The sequence below is a fragment of the Megalobrama amblycephala genome, linkage group LG13 (assembly GCF_018812025.1).
Source record: "Megalobrama amblycephala isolate DHTTF-2021 linkage group LG13, ASM1881202v1, whole genome shotgun sequence".
NCBI lineage: Eukaryota > Metazoa > Chordata > Actinopteri > Cypriniformes > Xenocyprididae > Megalobrama > Megalobrama amblycephala.
Genome location: NC_063056.1, coordinates 36,990,680 through 37,009,203, shown reverse-complemented (window position 1 = coordinate 37,009,203; position 18,524 = coordinate 36,990,680). Strand labels below are relative to the sequence as shown.

At 35.4% G+C, this 18,524-nt stretch overlaps 1 protein-coding gene across 1 annotated transcript; it reads left to right on the top strand.

The window, feature by feature from the left end:
• Positions 1-402: 402 nt before the first annotated feature.
• On the top strand, positions 403-18,410 carry LOC125244017 (glucocorticoid-induced transcript 1 protein). Its single transcript, XM_048153928.1, has 8 exons — positions 403-865; positions 5,848-5,969; positions 11,904-11,990; positions 15,163-15,255; positions 15,539-15,679; positions 16,075-16,210; positions 16,369-16,489; positions 17,550-18,410. Exons 1-8 carry the CDS (start codon positions 595-597, stop codon positions 17,809-17,811), a joined length of 1,233 nt encoding a protein of 410 aa, XP_048009885.1. The 5' UTR covers positions 403-594; the 3' UTR covers positions 17,812-18,410.
• The last annotated feature ends 114 nt before the right edge of the window (positions 18,411-18,524 follow it).

Sequence of the window (18,524 nt, the reverse complement as noted above, 5' to 3'; positions counted from 1 at the left end):
ATTTACATTCAATAAATTCATCCTCGTGTACTTTCATGAGGTTTTTGTCATTTTTGGAGCTGAACAGATTCAATGGAAAATATCAGCATAGGGTTTGGAACAGCATGAGTTTGAGTAAATAAAGAGTAAATAATGAAACAATTCCTTTAAGATCATCTCTAGATATCTCATTCTCAAGTAATGATTCCCAGAATGTAAACAAGACTCCTACACTTTCTCTGTTCAGAAAATGAGGCAACAAAAAAACATTCCACATCTCCAAAGCAGAGTGCTTAATTTTCCATGCAACGCTTAACCCCGCCCCCGTGTGAAATGCGGTAATCTCATTGGACCTTTGCAGTAAGAAGGAACGTAAAAGGCTATAATGATCGAACAGCGCTGGTCTCTGCTCCAATCAGATGCAGCACGCACGCGTCTTCCACCCGCCCACTGCCTTTACTGCAACATCTGTCAGCGCAGGAGCACAAATTAGAGTTTAGTCCTGCTTCTGAACTTTGTGTCCACTTTGATTCAGAGTTTTACAGGGAATGACAAGCTAGTACGCGCACAATAGATTAAGAGGAAGCAAAGTTTTAAAATAGCCCAGCTTTTCGCATGAACGCGTTTTCAGTTCTCGTTCTGGAGTTTATTGTGTCTCGTGCACATTTACGCACCAAGAGCAATAGTAACTCTAGACTTCAGCCTGTCTCTGCCAGTGTCCCTCTGAGATGGAGTGATGAGAGATCTCCTTCATTCTTCTCTTCAAGACATAGCAGAACTCCTTCATCATCATCATCATCATCATCATCACATGCTGTAAATATGAAGCAGATCACTAAGCCCATCAGGATCCCATCAGAGAATCACTTTATAACAGCAGGGAAAGGTAAGTTTTATTTTTGAAAGTTTTGAAAACTGTAAGAGCAATATCTTATTTTGTAAATGCATAATGCATTTTAGGTTTATCCTCTTTTGACTTTAGTTTGTAACGCTTTACAATAAGTTTTCATTTGTTAACATTAGTTAATGCTTGAACAATGTAGTCTATGTTACAGCATTTATTATATGTTCATGTTAGTTCAGAGTGTAATAACTAATGTCAACAGATACAACATTTGACATTAAAATGTTTAAGTAAATATTTAAATGATCATTATCTAATTTTAATAAAGGCTGTAGAAGTATTATTCATTGTTCATGTTAACTAATGTAGTTAAGTAATGTTAACAAATGAGGAGTTATCTTTCAGTTAATGAGTTTATTTGTTCTTAAACCCTTTGCATGTGATCTATAATTCACTCATATTTAACATGAGCTTGAATTAAAGGGATAGTTCACCTAAAAATGAAATTTCTGTCAGTAATTATTCACCCTCATGTCATTCCAAACCCGCAAGACCTTCGTTGGACCACAAATGAAGATATTTTTGATGAACTCTGAAAGGTTTTTTATCTCCCACAGAAAGCAACAAATTGACCACATTCAAGGTCCAGAAAAGTAGTAAAGACATCATTAAAATAGTCAACGTGACTACAGTGGTTCAACCCTAATGTTATGAAGCGACGCAAAACGCGAAAACAAAAATAACAACTTTATTCAACACTTTCCTCTCTATCCTGTCATTCTCCTACGCAGTTTAGATTGAAGAGCCGGCATTCAGACATAAACACAAGCGCTGCACTGCATCAACTGCGTAGGAGACTGACAGAGTAGAGAAGAAATTATTGAATAAAGTCGTTTTTTGTTAAAGTTTTCTCGTCGCTTCATGACATTAAGGTTGAACCACTGTAGTCACGTTGACTATTTTAACAATGTCTTTATTACTTTTCTGGACCTTGAATGTGGTCATTTTGTTGCTTACTATGGGAGATAAATAACCTCTCGAAATTCATCAAAATGATCTTCATTTGACATGAGGGCGAGTAATTAATGACAGAAATTCCCTTTTTTTTTGGGTGATCTAACCCTTTAACCTCATCCAAATCGTCCACATTGGATATTTTTTGAAGATGCTTTCCTCCCTCAGATTTTATATTTACTGAAAATGTCTGTTATAAGTGCAAATGGGTTTAAATCACCGAATAAAACAGCTTTGTTGTTTATTATAGTCTTTGTGTAAATAAAATGTAGCCCGTCTTTAAAATCCTACAAAGAAAATAATGAATGATCAGAAAAAAATTAAAGCCATTGTGTTCATGCAAAATAAGATCCAGACCCAGTGTTGCCAATTTAGGGATTTTGTCACTAGATTTATTGACTTCACCGCCCCTTTTGAGACTTTTTTTTCAAAAGTTTAGGGACAAATCTAGCAACTTCTTTATCTAGATTCTTATTTTGCCCACTGATCTACATTCACATTTATATAGATCAATGCATTTGCCATTATGATGTAATCTAGTGACATTTAGCCACTAGTTTTAGCTACTTTCAATTGAAAGCAGTTGGCAACACTGCCCAGACCCAGTAAGACACACTGAGACCCAGATCCAGACCAAGATTAGAGCACTTGAGACCCAGACCAACGCCACATTTCTGTGGTCATCACAGATCTCAGGACCTCCACAACAAGATGTGTGTGTTATTAATGTAGTGTTTTTTTTTTCTTTTCTTTTAACGTTTTATGGTAATTCTTGTATTTCAAGTTCATGTTTTTATCATCCAGCCACAAATTCTGGGTAGTTCAGAATTATATAAAATGATTATAGCGGACCACTTTATCACACCATTTTGTGAAGTATCATATATTTTAATTTCATTTTACTCCTCATAATTGTGGCCTTCAGCATTGATGTATTTTCATAATAATGACACTAAACTGCACAAATGATCATCCCAGTCAATCATTTTCCTACACACCTGTTTAATTTTCATTTTTTTGTATCATCAATATTTCATGTCCATTTATTTGTTTAATTTGACAAGTAGCTATATAAATAAGTGGGATATTATATGATGACTATTATCACACAATAAATCAATATTCTGGTTGGGTGCTAATGCAGATACATAAAAACTGTGGTCTGTAAAAAAGTTTTATTTTGCGATAATGGTTTATTTTTCAATAATAAACAGCTGATGGCACATTACCCATAATGCACCTCTGAACATGTTTCCTCAAGTGACGGGCACGTCTTGTCACATTTGCTATGTTGGGAAAAGCATAATAACATACTGCTCTGGTATGCAGTATATACAATATGCACACTATTTTTTGTATGGACGAAATACCCAAATAACCTACAATGTCTGCCGAAATGTATAGGAATTCTGTATCCCATAATGCAATGTTCTTAGCTTGACCTTCCGTTTCTAGTATGATGGCTGAACAGGAAGCGACTTCAATCTTGACTTTTACAGCTGATCTGTTTTTTGGTTTCTTATTTGATCAGTATGACAAATGTACATATCTTTTTTTTATTTAACAAAATTGATGTTTTTTGTCCCAAGATAATAACTCCACATCACCTCGCTGAATTAAACATGAAACATCATGTGACAACAATGTTGCACACTATTCCTTGAAACATTTATCATTGCTTTGTGTTTTACAGTACATATATACTAATAGTTGCTAGTACACAGTAGTTAGTAAGCTAGAATTCCATTCTGAGCTTATCTGCTTGTAACATATTCTGGCCATATCTGCTTGTATTTCAAAAACAACGTTCTGACATTCAATCTCATTTTGACGTCCCGTTCTTATACGAGTAAACTACTATTGTCTTAACCGTTCTGGCCTGGCAGGCTGTACTTATTAAGTCCGACAGCTCTCTATCTCCCGTCCTCGTGGAGTGCCTGATGCTTGTGTAGATTTGCATTTGAAATGCTTCTCTTCCACACAAAGACCTTGCAGCTGCCTCGCTGCAATCTGCAAGTGAATGTAGTGTAGCCGTCCCCCAACAAGTGCATTGAGAAAAGGTGTGTGTACTGGGCTGAAAATGTTTCATAGCTGATGTTATCATTCAGAACGCTTCAGTGTTTGAGGCCTGTACTGTAACCAGCCGTGCCACGACACGTCTTCTCGTGAGTTTTGCTTGCGATGTTGTTTTCTTTCTGTACATTGTTGTAAAACAATGAGCAGAGGGTAAACTGACAGTGCCATTTTGTTGGCTCTTTTGCATAGGCTTTGACATTTGTGTTTGCAGAGCTGGAGCAGAGAGCAAACATACGCAGGAATCGCTCTGTGGGCTGCATGCAAGCGGGTTGTTTTGAATTTCAGCTGTTGGTGCATGTGTCTACATGCATGTGGGTTTCACTGTGAGCAGTTTCACTTTGTTTCATTTCCTCCTGAGTGTCCTCAGTGTAAACTTTTATGTGAGAACAATCATTTATATATTATACATTATATATATGAGCATTGTATTGTTGGGATCCAGAAATCCTCAAAATTTTGGTAAATGTTGCAGGTTATTCATCCATACAAAAAATATATAATATAATAATATAAAGAATAGAAAATACTAATATATATATATATATACACACAGTCAAACCAAAATGTATTCAGACACCTTTCATTTCATTCAGTTTATTCACTATAGTTTAAAAAAAATGGTAATAAAATATGAGAAGATCTCAGAGTTAAACATTAATCTTAATTATGTCAGATAGCACTTAAGCAAAACATGGTCGGGTCAAAGTGTCTGAATAATGTTTGGTTCCAAAATTTTTTTATCAGTTTTACTGGTAGTCCACTGTATGAAGAATTTTTGGGTATAATATGTCACAGTTTACTTTATTTTGCTATCCTCACTTACATAAATGAACTATAGTGTCCTGCACCCACTAGTATAAATGTAATATGTGCATGACAATTTTTATACAAAAAAGTGATAAATAAAGTAATTAATTGACAGTGTTAAGTGTATTCAGTTCTGTATATGTATATGTATAATCAGTGTTGGTGTAACGCATTACAAGTAACTTGAGATACATAATCAGATTACTTTTTTCAAGTAACTAGTAAAGTAACGCATTACTTTTTCAATTTACAACAAAATATCTAAGGTACTTTTTCAAATAAGTAACGCAAGTTACTTTTTCACATTTATTGACTGCCAGCTCTCCTGTCCCCATGTTGAGAGAATCGTTAAAAAAGTGAAATGCAATCTCAGAATTTTACACAAACCTTTAATAATTAGATATATTAAATTACACAAATATACTTTATGTATTTAATCTCACTTTATTAACCAATACTTTTCATAAAAAGTAACTAAGTAAACCAACTAGTTACTTTTTCAGTGAGTAACGCAATATTGTAATGCATTACTTTTAAAAGTAACTTTCCCCAACACTGTGTATGATATTCTTTACATTAATCATATTTAATAACAAAATAATAAAAATGTTAATTATAATTTTATAATATTTATATTATTATTACGTTATTATGTTTATTATAAGTTTTGTTTATTAAACTCATTCTGCAACTATAGTTTAATTTATGTTTGCGCCATAGAATCAGACAGATTTTTGGCTAATGGACCATAAAATGGGTAAAAAAAATAAATAATAATAATTCCCATAGACTTACACTGAAGGAGGGACCAGAGCCATATCTAGAAATCAGAATATCTTTTAGGCCTGTACGAAAACACTAGCAAGTGCAAGCAAGCAAATTTTGCATGGTCAACACTAGTCAAATTTTCTTCAGAAAATGTAAATATCAAGTTTCTGTTACTTCCTTTCCATCATAAATACAGTCTGTTTTTGTTCTGTTTCAGTACCGTTATGACATTGTAGGCAAATGCTCATCAGTTTCCAGTGACACCCACCAACTTCCTCTCTATCACTGTTGTGCAGTAATGTCTTATGGCACTGTCCACTGAATACATAATCAAAAACACCTCTGTCTTTTCTCACAAGCACGATCAGCCAGTCGACAGCCGCCCTCATTGGACAAGCTGCCTGAGCAGTACCTGATTGGACAGTGGCCGCGAGAGCCGTACCAACCCCAGCCGTCCTGCATGAGTGATAAAGCCACACAGGTTAGTCAATGTTACATGCAATTTGCTTTACATTATAGTAACCCCTAAAATAAATGGACACTTACAATGCCTGAAAACTATTGCATTAGACAACAAAAAAAACTGGTTTCTCCCAAGGTTTTGTCCATTTTCACAACTATTTGCCACCTGATGTCACCTGTTGGAGTTTGGGTTCCTTGCCGCTGTCGCCTTTGGCTTGCTTAGTTGGGGACACTTGACATTTGACTTGACATTTGATATTCAACAGTGCTTTGATCTGCCTGCATTGACACTATTCTTTAAGAGCTGCTGTGCAGCCAAAATAATATACCAGTTATCAATGTAAAGCTGCTTTGACACAATCTACATTGTAAAAAGCGCTATATAAATAAGGGTGACTTGACTTGACAAATATCAAACAAGTTGCATCTGCAAACCATTGATATGCAGCCTATTTTTTGCTAGAAAAGTGATATTTACATGTTGTATGTTGAAGTCAGCATGAAATGGTGTTCACAGCCAATTTCACATCCATAATCAGATGTATTTCCAAATTAAACAGGATATTAAACAAGAAAACATGCTGATTTTATCCATCGGGAATTCATCAGGATTCATTTGAAAAAAGTGGACGTTATATAACAAAATGGAGCCAGGTGGTTAGGAGAGTTGAAAAATCAAAGAGCCCAATGACAAATGGAAAAGGAAAGTCATTGCAGAGATGGTGCAAATCAGTCAGTTTTTTAATGAAAGATTACAAAGACAATTTGTGTATTTTTTGGAATATTGTGCACCGATGACTCATGTTCATAATGATTCATCTCACTTTAACATAAAACGTACACTAAGATGTCTGAATGTCATTACATTAGATAACAACATATCATTATAATATAATTGATACAAGGGCTTTTTCTCTGAACTACTTTTTTCATCATTTTTGCTTGGTGACATAATTATACTAATGTCATACTATTGTTTTACAAACACAAAGTGACCCAAAACTAGTTTTGAATACACACTGATGAGCCAAAACGTTCTGACCGGTCACAGGTGAAGCGAATATCGTCGATCATTTCCTAACAAGGCCACATATAGGTAGATTAGATGGTAAGCAAACAATCAGTCCTCGTGTTGGTTGCAGGAGAAATGGGCAGGAATAAAGATCTGTGCAGCCAAAATTATGTACCAGTTATCAATGTAAATCTACATTGTGAAAAGCGCTATATAAATAAAGGTGACTTGACTTGACTTGATCTGAGAGACTTTGATAATGGACAAACTGTTATGGCAAGGCGACTGGTCAGTGTATCTCTGAAACGACAAGGCTTGAGGGTTGCACCTGGTCAGCAGTGGTGGGAATTTAGTGGTCTGAGGAGGGACAAACCACAAACCAGCAACACGCTTTTGGGCGCCCAAGGCTCATCGATGCACGAGGGCAATGAAGGCTACCCAGTCTGGTCCAAGCCAACAAAAGGTCTACTGTGCACACAAAATCTTAATGATGGTAATTGGAGGAATGTGTCACAGCACACAGTGCATCGTACTCTGCTGCTTATGGGGCTGTGTAGCCGCTGACCAATCAGAGTGCCTATGATAAACTCTGTCAACCATCGAAAGCACCTACAATGGGCATGCAAGCTTCAGAACTGGACCTTGAAGCAGTGGCAGAAGGTCGCCTGGTCCTTTGAGTCCCGTTTTCTTTTACATCACCTGGGCGGGCATGTATGTGTGAGCCGTTTACCTGGGAAAGTGATGCAACAGGATCCACTGTGGGATGACGACAAGCTGGTGCAGGCACTGTGATGCTCTGGGCAATGTTCTGCTGGGAAACCCTGGGTCCAGCCATTCATGTATGTAAATTTGACACGTGCCACCTACCTAAAGATTGTTGCAGACCAGGTACACCACTTCAATGGAGTTCCCTGGTGGAAGTTGCTTCTTTCAGCAGGATAATGCACCCTGCCACACTGCACACATTGTTCAGGAATGGTTTTGAGGAACATGAAGAGGAGTTCTTGGCTAGATCTCAGTCCAGTCGAGCATCTGTGGGATGTGCTGGACCAACAAGTTCAATCCACGGCGACTCCACCTCGCAACCTACAGGACTTGAAGGATCTGCTGTTAATATCTTGGTGCCAGATATATTCTATCAATACTATCAATTGTCCTATAAACTTATTATAATGTTAACATAGTATTTACATTTACATTTGCAGGGAGAAATATATTTATTAATAGAGGCAATTTCAATACATTCATTCTTTGACATTCAACAAAATGGAAAAGTAATCAACTGTCAGTCACTGTAGAGGCAACACAAATTATTAAATTTGCACCGAATACCATTTTTTGTAATATTTAAAACAATGTGCACCAATAAATAATTCACAATAAAGGCGTTTCACACCAAGAACTATAACTGTAAAGATAACGCTAACTATCTTAGTGTCGCAAGATATAGTTTTATTTATTCTAAGCGCACACTGCAGTTTTGTCGATCGTCACTTTAAATTTTCGAGCTCTGAAAGCAAGATGGATTCTGATTGGCTGTCAATGTTTTTTCGTTCATCAGCTGGAAAAAATCGTTCTTTCTCTGTGCTGTTGTTGTTATAGTTGTGGTATGGAACCTGCAGTTCTTTTATATTTAAAATGATTTTTAGAACTTTATCTTTATTGTTAAATTGTCCTTGGTGCAAATGGGCCTTAAGACCAGAAACGTCTATTAAGAAAGTACATTTTATTGTTATTTTGACTTTAAGTGTCCAAATACCTCTCAGAGCCACTGTCTATTGAAGAGTGGTTTTGCTCGTGCTGTTTTTGACTGGTCAATATAGTCATCTGTGGGTAACAAGGTTTATTCTTACCCTGTTTTGTTTCCTTTATTCATTAGTATCATGAAGTCTTTGAGAGCTCAGTGGTTTAGCTCCGCCGAGACCCCTCTCCTCCCCTAAAACAAAACCGTCACAAAGGCCCGATGCTTCGTGGCAGTCTGTCGCCATAGAAAGTTCTCTCTGGCGTTGTGTGGAGTGAATTCTTTCTGGAGGTGCAGCAGTTTGCACCTGTCGCTCTGTGTGTATTTGTGTGTAGGTGTGTGCACACGCTACCTAAGGGTTGAGAGCACATGGCTGTGTGTCTCTGCACCACCTGGCGCTCTCCGACAGCTCTTTGTGTGCCTGCGCTGAGCTGCCTGCAGTGAGATCCATACATATGCTAATGTCTGATCCGGCTCGCGGAGGCCTCGCGCTCCCAGAGCGGCCGGGAATGTCAAAATCATCCCGTTTCTCTCAACATCTCTCTTCACGCCGCAGAACCATGCCGAGGCTCTTTGTTGACAGTAGCAGCTTTTGCCTTTGTTTAAAGCACTTGGTGAATTAATGATTAGTGTTTAAAAACTTCTCGTGGACTGTTTTCTTGGTCAACATGAAATCAGAATTGACCCCGTTTGCTTCCTGAAATGGATCATTCACCCAAAAAATTAAAATTCTGCCATCATTTACTCACCCTCCCTTTGTGAAAAAGAAGTATGCTTAAATGTATTGAATGCTCACTTGTAGTGTACTTCAAAGTATATTTTTAAAAACTGTACTTATAGATAACTTTCATGACTGTTTTTTAACGCACTTAAAGGCACAATATGTAAGTTTTTTGCATTAAAATATCCAAAAACCACTAGAACATTGTTATATATATTGTTGTATTTACATTATCCCAAATGTTTCCAAGAATGTTTAAATCCAGAAAATAAGCAATTTTAACCAGCACACGGACCATGTCCGTGCGTCGCCTATCAATGACATCATACCCGCGTTACCCTCGCTTTAATATATTGTGTGTTTTATTAGACAGGCGAGCAACTGTTTGGATACATTCATCGACAGAAAACGAATCATGTTATATAGCTCAACATAGTATATTGTTTAAATCTCATTTTCTTGATTTACCGTGAGTGCCATGGTTTACCATGCCTAATATCGATCTAGCTTACTGCAGTGTGCAACAAGTGTCTCATAGCAGTCGCCGAGCGAACGCAGAGTAGCACTATAACAACTTTTAACACACAAATGTATGTAATATGATAAACAGCGCTGCGTTACCCCACATACGCTTGACCGGTCGAGATAAAATGTTGAGAATAAACTCGTTAAATTACGAGAAAAAACTCATTAAATTACGAGAAAAAAGTCGAGATAAAATGTTGAGAATAAACTTGTTAAATTACGAGAAAAAACTCATTAAATTTCGAGAAAAAAGTCGAGATAAAATGTTGAGAATAAACTTGTTAAATTACGAGAAAAAACTCATTAAATTATGAGAAAAAACTCATTAAATTTCGAGAAAAAAGTCGAGATAAAATGTTGAGAATAAACTTGTTAAATTACAAGAAAAAACTCATTAAATTACGAGAAAAAACTCATTAAATTTCGAGAAAAAAGTCGAGATAAAATGTTGAGAATAAACTCGTTAAATTACGAGAAAAAAGTCGAGATAAAATGTTGAGAATGAACTCGTTAAATTACGAGAAAAAAACTTGTTAAATTTCGAGAAAAAAGTCGAGATAAAATGTTGAGAATAAACTCCTTCAATTACGAGAAAAAAGTCGAGATAAAATGTTGAGAATGAACTCGTTAAATTACGAGAAAAAAACTTGTTAAATTTCGAGAAAAAAGTCGAGATAAAATGTTGAGAATAAAGTCATTAAATTACGAGAAAAAAGTTGTTAAATTACGAGAACAAATTCGTTAAATTATGAGAAAAATGTTGTTAAATTTCGAGATAAAATGTTGAGAAACTCATTAAATTATGAGAAAAAAGTCATTAAATTACGAGAACAAATTCGTTAAATTACGAATTTGTTCTCATAATTTAACGACTTTTTTCTCGTAATTTAATGACTTTATTCTCGTAATTGAGTGTCTTTATTCTCATAATTTAATGAGTTTCTCAACATTTTATCTCAACTTTTTTCTCGAAATTTAACATTTTTCTCATAATTTAACAAATTTGTTTTCGTAATTTAACAAATTTTTTCTCGTAATTTAACGAGCTTATTCTCAACATTTTATCTTGACTTTTTTCTCGAAATTTAACGAGTTTTTTCTCGAAATATAACAACTTTAATCTCGAGATGGTTTTATTTTTTTATTATTGCTTTGCCCTAATCCTCTTCCGTACAAATGTGTAATTACAAATATATTTAAATGCATTACATACAATTATTTTCAAACACAATAGAAGTAATTATAAAATAAGTAAGTCCTACTTAAGTGGGTCAATAAAAGCACTCTTAAGTTCAACTTTTATATAAATTTCAACTATAATACATTTTCATTCATTTGAAAATAACATGCAATTAAGTGTCTGAAAACATTGCATTGAAAGATATTCTTTTCAAGTATATTATTTCCATAATAAGAAATCTTTTTAAAAGTATGCCAAAGCCATTCCAAACCAGTATGACTTGCTTTCTTTTGTTTTGTTTTGTTTTTTCCAATGTTGTTTTTGAGCCTCACTGACTTTTATTATATGGAACAAAAAAGTTGAAACATTCATAAATATTCCTTCACCCTTCACCTTACCTTTCTCAGACTTTCTGAGAAGTTTATCAGCTGGCACCACAAAACAAAACACATTCAAGACAGCCTGGAAGTTCAAGTCGTAACACGACACGTGTAGGTTCATTTGAAAATGAGTCTCTGGAAAAAGATGCACCTATTTGTAGTGCTTGTTGTCCATTATTTGTGGCTGTTTGTTTGTTCATCTCTTTGTTGTGGTTTTGGTCATAGCGACACATGTGTTGTTTGCCAACCACAAACATCCTGTTGTTTTATGAAAAATTTACATATCTAGGTCACATGATTTCAAGAATATTTTCTGTATAGGATATATGTTAAAGTCAGCATGGTAATTTAGCCAGCAGTTACACAGAGACCATATTTTAATTGTTTATTGCAGACGCCTGGATTTTGGACTGAGGACGGAGGAGAGGTTAACGTACACAAGCGCTCGGCATCGTGGGGCAGCGCTGACCATCTCATAGAGGTATGCATGAAATTACTTACATATAGACAGTTTTTACACTTGAAAAATGCCTTTCAGGGTGTGTTCACACTTGGCAGGTTTGGTTTGATTAAAATGAACCCTGGTGTGATTGTTCTGTTAGTGTGGTTCATTTGAATAAGTGTAAACACTGCCATCCGAACCCTGGTGTGCACCAAAGAAGCGGATCTGAGACCACTGAAAAGATGAATCTCTGTCCGCTTCCAAACAAACTCTGGTGCAGTTCGACTGAAATATGAAAGCAACACGGACTAAAGACATGTAAACAAGCCAAAAACAGGACGTGATATCACAAGATGTGATCCTAAAAAGGACAAAATGCTCAAGTGTAGCTAGTTCTTATTGTCATGGGGGCTACTTTGCCCATTACACTTTGGTACATGTTTCACAAACGTTGGCTCCTTTCAGCAGATCTTCGTTTGTGTGTAACGGAGGAATTTCTGGCACTGTTTTGACTCCTTAACACATTTTATAAACTCTTTGTGAATTCTCAGCTGGTAAAAATACCATCATACTTTGCTTATGTACATACAACGAGCGCATTTATCCCAGCGAACAGCATTGGATGTTCATTAAGTTCTGTACATCCCAAAATATAAATCATAAAAGCCTTTTTTTGTTTTGTATCTTTAGATTCGGTGTTAAAAATGACAGTGTGAACCGCTAAGTGAACCAGGACCAAATGTACCAAAATTTCCTGTTTTGATCCGGATCAAAAGAACTGAACTACATGTGTGAACACAGCCTAAATCTGTGATCGGGAACCTATGGCTCACGAGACATGGCTCTTTGACAAATCATGTGGCTCGCCATGTTTCTCTCCCAGCATATGATCATTAAAAACTCAACGACATCGCTAGAGATCAGTTTCTTGCAGAAAACGTGGAGTCATTTACAATTCCTTTGTTGCACAGCCTACCGAAGTTAATGAAAAGTCAATTTACAATAATAATTTAAGTTGTTCCAACCAATTTGCGTATGCAGTTCTGTGTGCAACTCCAATCAATGGCAAACCACTTGCATTGCTATGTCTATACTTACACTGTTTGCAAATGACAACAGCATTTACTTCCAGATCTGATTCTGGAAATATTCTGTTCACGCAGCAGCTCAAAATTCACTATCCCGTATTCTATTATCACACTTGCCATTAATATCACCTGTTAACCATAGTGACAGTGATCAAAGTAAATACCAAAGACATCCATAAATCTGGAAATTATTATTACAGTCGACACAGTGCAATTTCATCAGTTAAATCTTTAAAGCTTTTATCCCTGTGTGGAGAACGAGCATTTGAGTCATACACAGACCACACAAGTATGCAGCTCCAATGGAAGAAAGAGACTGAATCTGAAACCTTGACATAACACACGGCTCATATCTCCGTCTTTGTAAGAAACCACACATGAAAATGCCACACGAGACATGCTCGAGTGCAGCGCAGAGTGTTTCTTTCGCACCGAATTACGTGACAGACAGCTAGTTGGCCAGTTCAGTTCACACACAGCAGGCGTTTGCAGAGTCGCAAAAATGTACAGGTGTGAGTTTGGTGATAGAATGCAGTCGTCACTCCCATAAACTGTGTGAATACAGCCATATAAAGAAGTCAAATACTCATATTCTATTGCTGTGTGCACATCACCATTGTAACCACTGGGTTATGATGGGTGGTAGTGTGTTTATAGACATACTTTGGGCGTATAATTGGCCTCTTTTCCCATAATTATTCTTAAACTTACCCACACATTGTGTCTTAACTTGCCAGTATTGGCTCTCGTACACTTGCAAAGTCAGTTTAGGAATCCCAAGATGTGGCAACATAACAAACATCTATTCAGAAACATCAATTAGCAATGAAAGCTGTGTGGTTTCATATATAATACTGTGCAGAAGGCCTTAAGCCACCACTAGCTTTGTTGTTTTATAAATGTTTTAATGACCACCCATATTTATTTGTTAAGATACAAACAGAAAATACAGGAAATATGTACAAAAAATGTAAAAATAAAAAATAAAATAAAAATCAGAACAAAATGGCTTCTTTAAGCAAAAATCAGTATTTAGTGTGATCTCCTGGACTTATTCCAGTTTATATATATATATATATATATATGTGCACACTACCGCTCAAAAGTTTGGGATCGGATTTTTAATGTTTTTAAAAGAAGTTTTGTCTGCTCACCAAGGCTACATTTATTTAATTAAAAATACAGTAAAAAACAGTAATATTGTGAAATATTATTACAATTTAAAATAACTGTTTTCTATTTGAATATACTTTACAAAGTAATTTATTCCTATGATGCAAAGCTGATTTTTCAGCATCGTTACTCCAGTCTTCAGTGTCACATGATCCTCCAGAAATCATTCTAATATGATGATTAGTTCCTCAAGAAATATTTGTTATTATTATTATCAATGTTGAAAACAGTTGTGTACTTTTTTTTTCAGGATTCCTTGATGAATAGAAAGTTCAAAAGAACAGCATTTATCTGAAATACAAAGCTTCTGTAGCATTATACACTACCGTTCAAAAGTTTGGGGTCAGTAAGAATTTTTATTTTTATTTTTTTGAAAATAAATTAAAGAAATGAATACTTTTATTCAGCAAGGATGCATTTAATCAATCAAAAGTGGCAGTAAAGACATTTATAATGTTACAAAAGATTAGATTTCAAATAAATGCTGTTCTTTTGAACTTTCTATTCATCAAAGAATCCTGAAAAAAAAAAATATTGTACACAAATATTTTGTACAATTGTAAACAACAAATGTTTCTTGAGCATCAAATCAGCATATTAGAATGATTTCTGAAGGATCATGTGACACTGAAGACTGGATTAACGATGCTGAAAATTCAGCTTTGATCACAGGAATAAATTACTTTGTGAAATATATTCAAATAGAAAACAGTTATTTTAAATTGTAATAATATTTCACAATATTACTGTTTTTACTGTATTTTTAATTAAGTAAATGCACCCTTGGTGAGCAGATGAAACTTCTTTTAAAAACATTAAAAATCTTACCGATCCCAAACTTTTGAGTGGTAGTGTGTATATATATCTGCTGTATGGCATGAGCTCATATTTTGTGTCACCAAATGTTCTTTACTTCCAGCCATTGCTAATGATAAGTATGTGATTTCTAGATCGCTAAACTCCGGCAGCAGCTCCAGCGCAGTTTGCAGGGCAGTCGCAGTATCAAGGAGAAAGAAGAAGTGACACCGCTGAATCAGGTCCAGGTACTGTAGATCGACGTCATCATGTCTATTTTTTTCCTATTGCATTTTTGTTGAAACCGTGATAACTTTTTTATTTCATGATTTTAATTTCTTATTAGAATTTAATGTCTTATTTTTATCTTTTAAAAATTGTTTTTCTTATTCTTATGTTTTACATTTTGTAGTGAAATTTGATACTGTCCATTTTGAGAGATTAACCCATATTTATAGAGGCATTTCAGACATTAATTAGGTTACTAGTCTAAATTGTCTGTTTAATGACGATGTGCTTTTTGTTTTTCAGCCAAAGCGACTCTCGGCATCTTCATCTAATATGGTCCATTCAAGACCCCTCATATGTAGAATGCCCAGTAATAGTGACTGTATTAACCAGGAGCTGGAGAGCGTCTTCATCTGTGAGGACTGGGGGAGGGAGGAGGAGAAGGTACACACACACACACACACACACACACACACACACACACACACACACACACACACACACACACATGTGTTGGGTTTCCATGTTTTATAGGGGACATTCCATAGACATAATTGTTTTTATACTGTACAAACTGTATATTTTCTCCCCATACACTAACCCTACCCCTAAACCTACTCATCATAGAAAACTTTCTGCTATTTTAGATTTTCAAAAATGTTCATTATGTATGATTTATGAGCTTGTTTCCTCATGGGGACCAAAAAATGTGTATTACCTCCTTACCTCCATAACATAGGGAACACCAGGACACCTACACACAGATTTCAGTGGAACATTTCAACTTTGTAACACTTTGATTTGTAATTATAGCATGTTTGTCCTGGTGTTTTTTTTAGGCTTTGGAGGTGCGAGACGGTGGCCGTGCACCTGTGCCTCCTCTTCATCACGGTGACCTTCACGCTCACAGCGCTGAGATGCAGATCTCCTGCAGTCCTTGTTACTGCTGCTCTCCTACTCCAGACAGTGAGAAAGGTAACACTTAGTATGGTACTCAATCAGCACTATGCTATGGCATATGACAAATTACCACGGTATTGCCATCTGATACCATCACTGTGCTGTGGTACTTGCACAGTACTTTTTATGAGGGAAGGTTTGCTTAAATAAACTGCTTCATTTTGTCCTCTTAGATTACAGGAACGGTTCACCTCTGCCTCAGTTTTCCAGCTCTCCCAAACCCAACAACAGTTATACGTTTAAACGTGAGCCTCCCGAGGGCTGTGAGAAAGTCAAAGTGTTTGAAGACCTCATGTGAGTACCATTGACTGCACTACTGTGGATTCTCATTAAATGCTTTTACCCTTTGTTCCCGTGACGGTCAAAAACTGCAGAATTGTTTTATTTTATTTCAGTGAAATGACTGTACTATATTTTAGTTCGATAATGTTTTTCATTTAATATTTTGTGTTTTTTTTAGGGGATTCTAAATTATATTTATGCAGTAGTTACAATCAGTAGTTAGAGCATGGACCTGAAAATGAAATTTCCAACTTAAAGTGTCATATATCTTGAATACTTTGGAGCACAGACTTAAGTTTGGTCTCTTTTTAAAGAGGACACTTGGCAGATTATTGCTGAAGTGAATAAAGTAAAAAAAAAAATTGAACTTGAAAAAAGTCATAAAATTATATTTAAGTTATATAATACATTAATGTTATGAAAAATGCACAAAAATACAATTTTCAATTTTTATATGAAATATACATTTTCCAAAACATGTTTTACTCTACAACTGTGAGAAAATCAAAGTCTAAATCATAAAGTTGTGTTCCAAATTTGAGGTTGACATCTCAAAAAATTAGCTTTCAGTAAGATTTTGTTTGGTCGCAGTACCAAACGTTTCCAATAGATGAAATTTACTAAATTTTTCAGTCAAAAATAACCAAGCAGCACCAGAGGGTTAAAACCATATTATTGTACACATCCAGAGAGCATGCTTTTTTTCTTCCTATCTTTCTTCTTCTTTTTTTTTTTTTTTTTTTGGTATAAGGTTTTGCTTGATGTTTGCTGGTAAAACTGCTCAGTGAGCTTCAGTTTAGCACATAAAGCATCATGTTCTACTTGTTAGACGTGTTTTATTTGGTACTATAGTAATGCCACGTTTGTGGAAGAAAACATGAATTTTCCAGTCATTTGTTATTTAAAAAAATTTAAAATATAAAAAATATTTTATAGACAATTTCTAAAGTGTGTAATTTTATGATATTAAAAAAAAAAAAAAATTGTAATTTATGTGATATATTATATGAAAACTGATTTGTATTTGCATAAATATTATAATTTTTTTTTTGTAATTTTTTTTCTCTTATAGCACTTGTCGGACACAAGGCTTTCCCATCTTTTCCTGCCCCGACAGAAACAAGGTGAACTTCACTCCAAGTGGCTCTGCCTTCTGTCCTGTAAAGCTGCTGTGTTCATCACTATTCCCATCAGATGCTGCTGCTCGTCCCAGTCCGCTGGATAATCAAACCTCAGGACAGACGTCTGGTCCATTTACAGAGGCCACTGCACAAAATGGCTTCCCGCTGCCCTCTGAATGCTGCAGTATTAGGAAGTGCCTGCTGCTCAGTTAGCCAATCAGAACTCGGATCTGAAACAGCTGTCTGAATCAACTTTCTAGGAAGTTTCTTACTTGCTACCGGTTGTACAGAAGCCATTATGCTGTACATTGAACTTTGTCTTATGGTTTCATGTGATTCTTCTGGAATGCACAAATCTTTACTTAATCTTACAGCACATCCTACTAACCAGGTTAAACACATTAGATATGACAGTAACTGCTGCTGTAATTCAACAGCCAAAAATCTGATTTCATGCCTTAACACTTAACTCAGGTTTAGCTTCCATTAGGGCTGGATGATATAGCTATAACTAATTATATCTCAATATTATTTTGCATTCTTTTAATGAAACATTATATATATTTTTTCATTAAGGGAACCATAATTTCACCCCAAAAGTCATTGTACTGCCAGCAAAATAATTGCAAATATGTTGTGGATATTCAAAATACTGCCCAGCCCTAACATACATACTTCCGTGTTTGAGTGATAATGTCAGTAATAATGGTTTTGTAATTTTAGTGTCTTCCTGTTTTATTCATGTGACACTGTTATGGTGTATAAATATAACTGCTGGATGCTCACATTAAAGTGACATTTATAAAGTATAATATTTGCATGTATTTCCATGTGTTTTACTTCAACTATGTGCTTCCTAAATTTTTTTTATATATATATAATTGTATAATTATCTATCTATCTATCTATCTATCTATCTATCTATC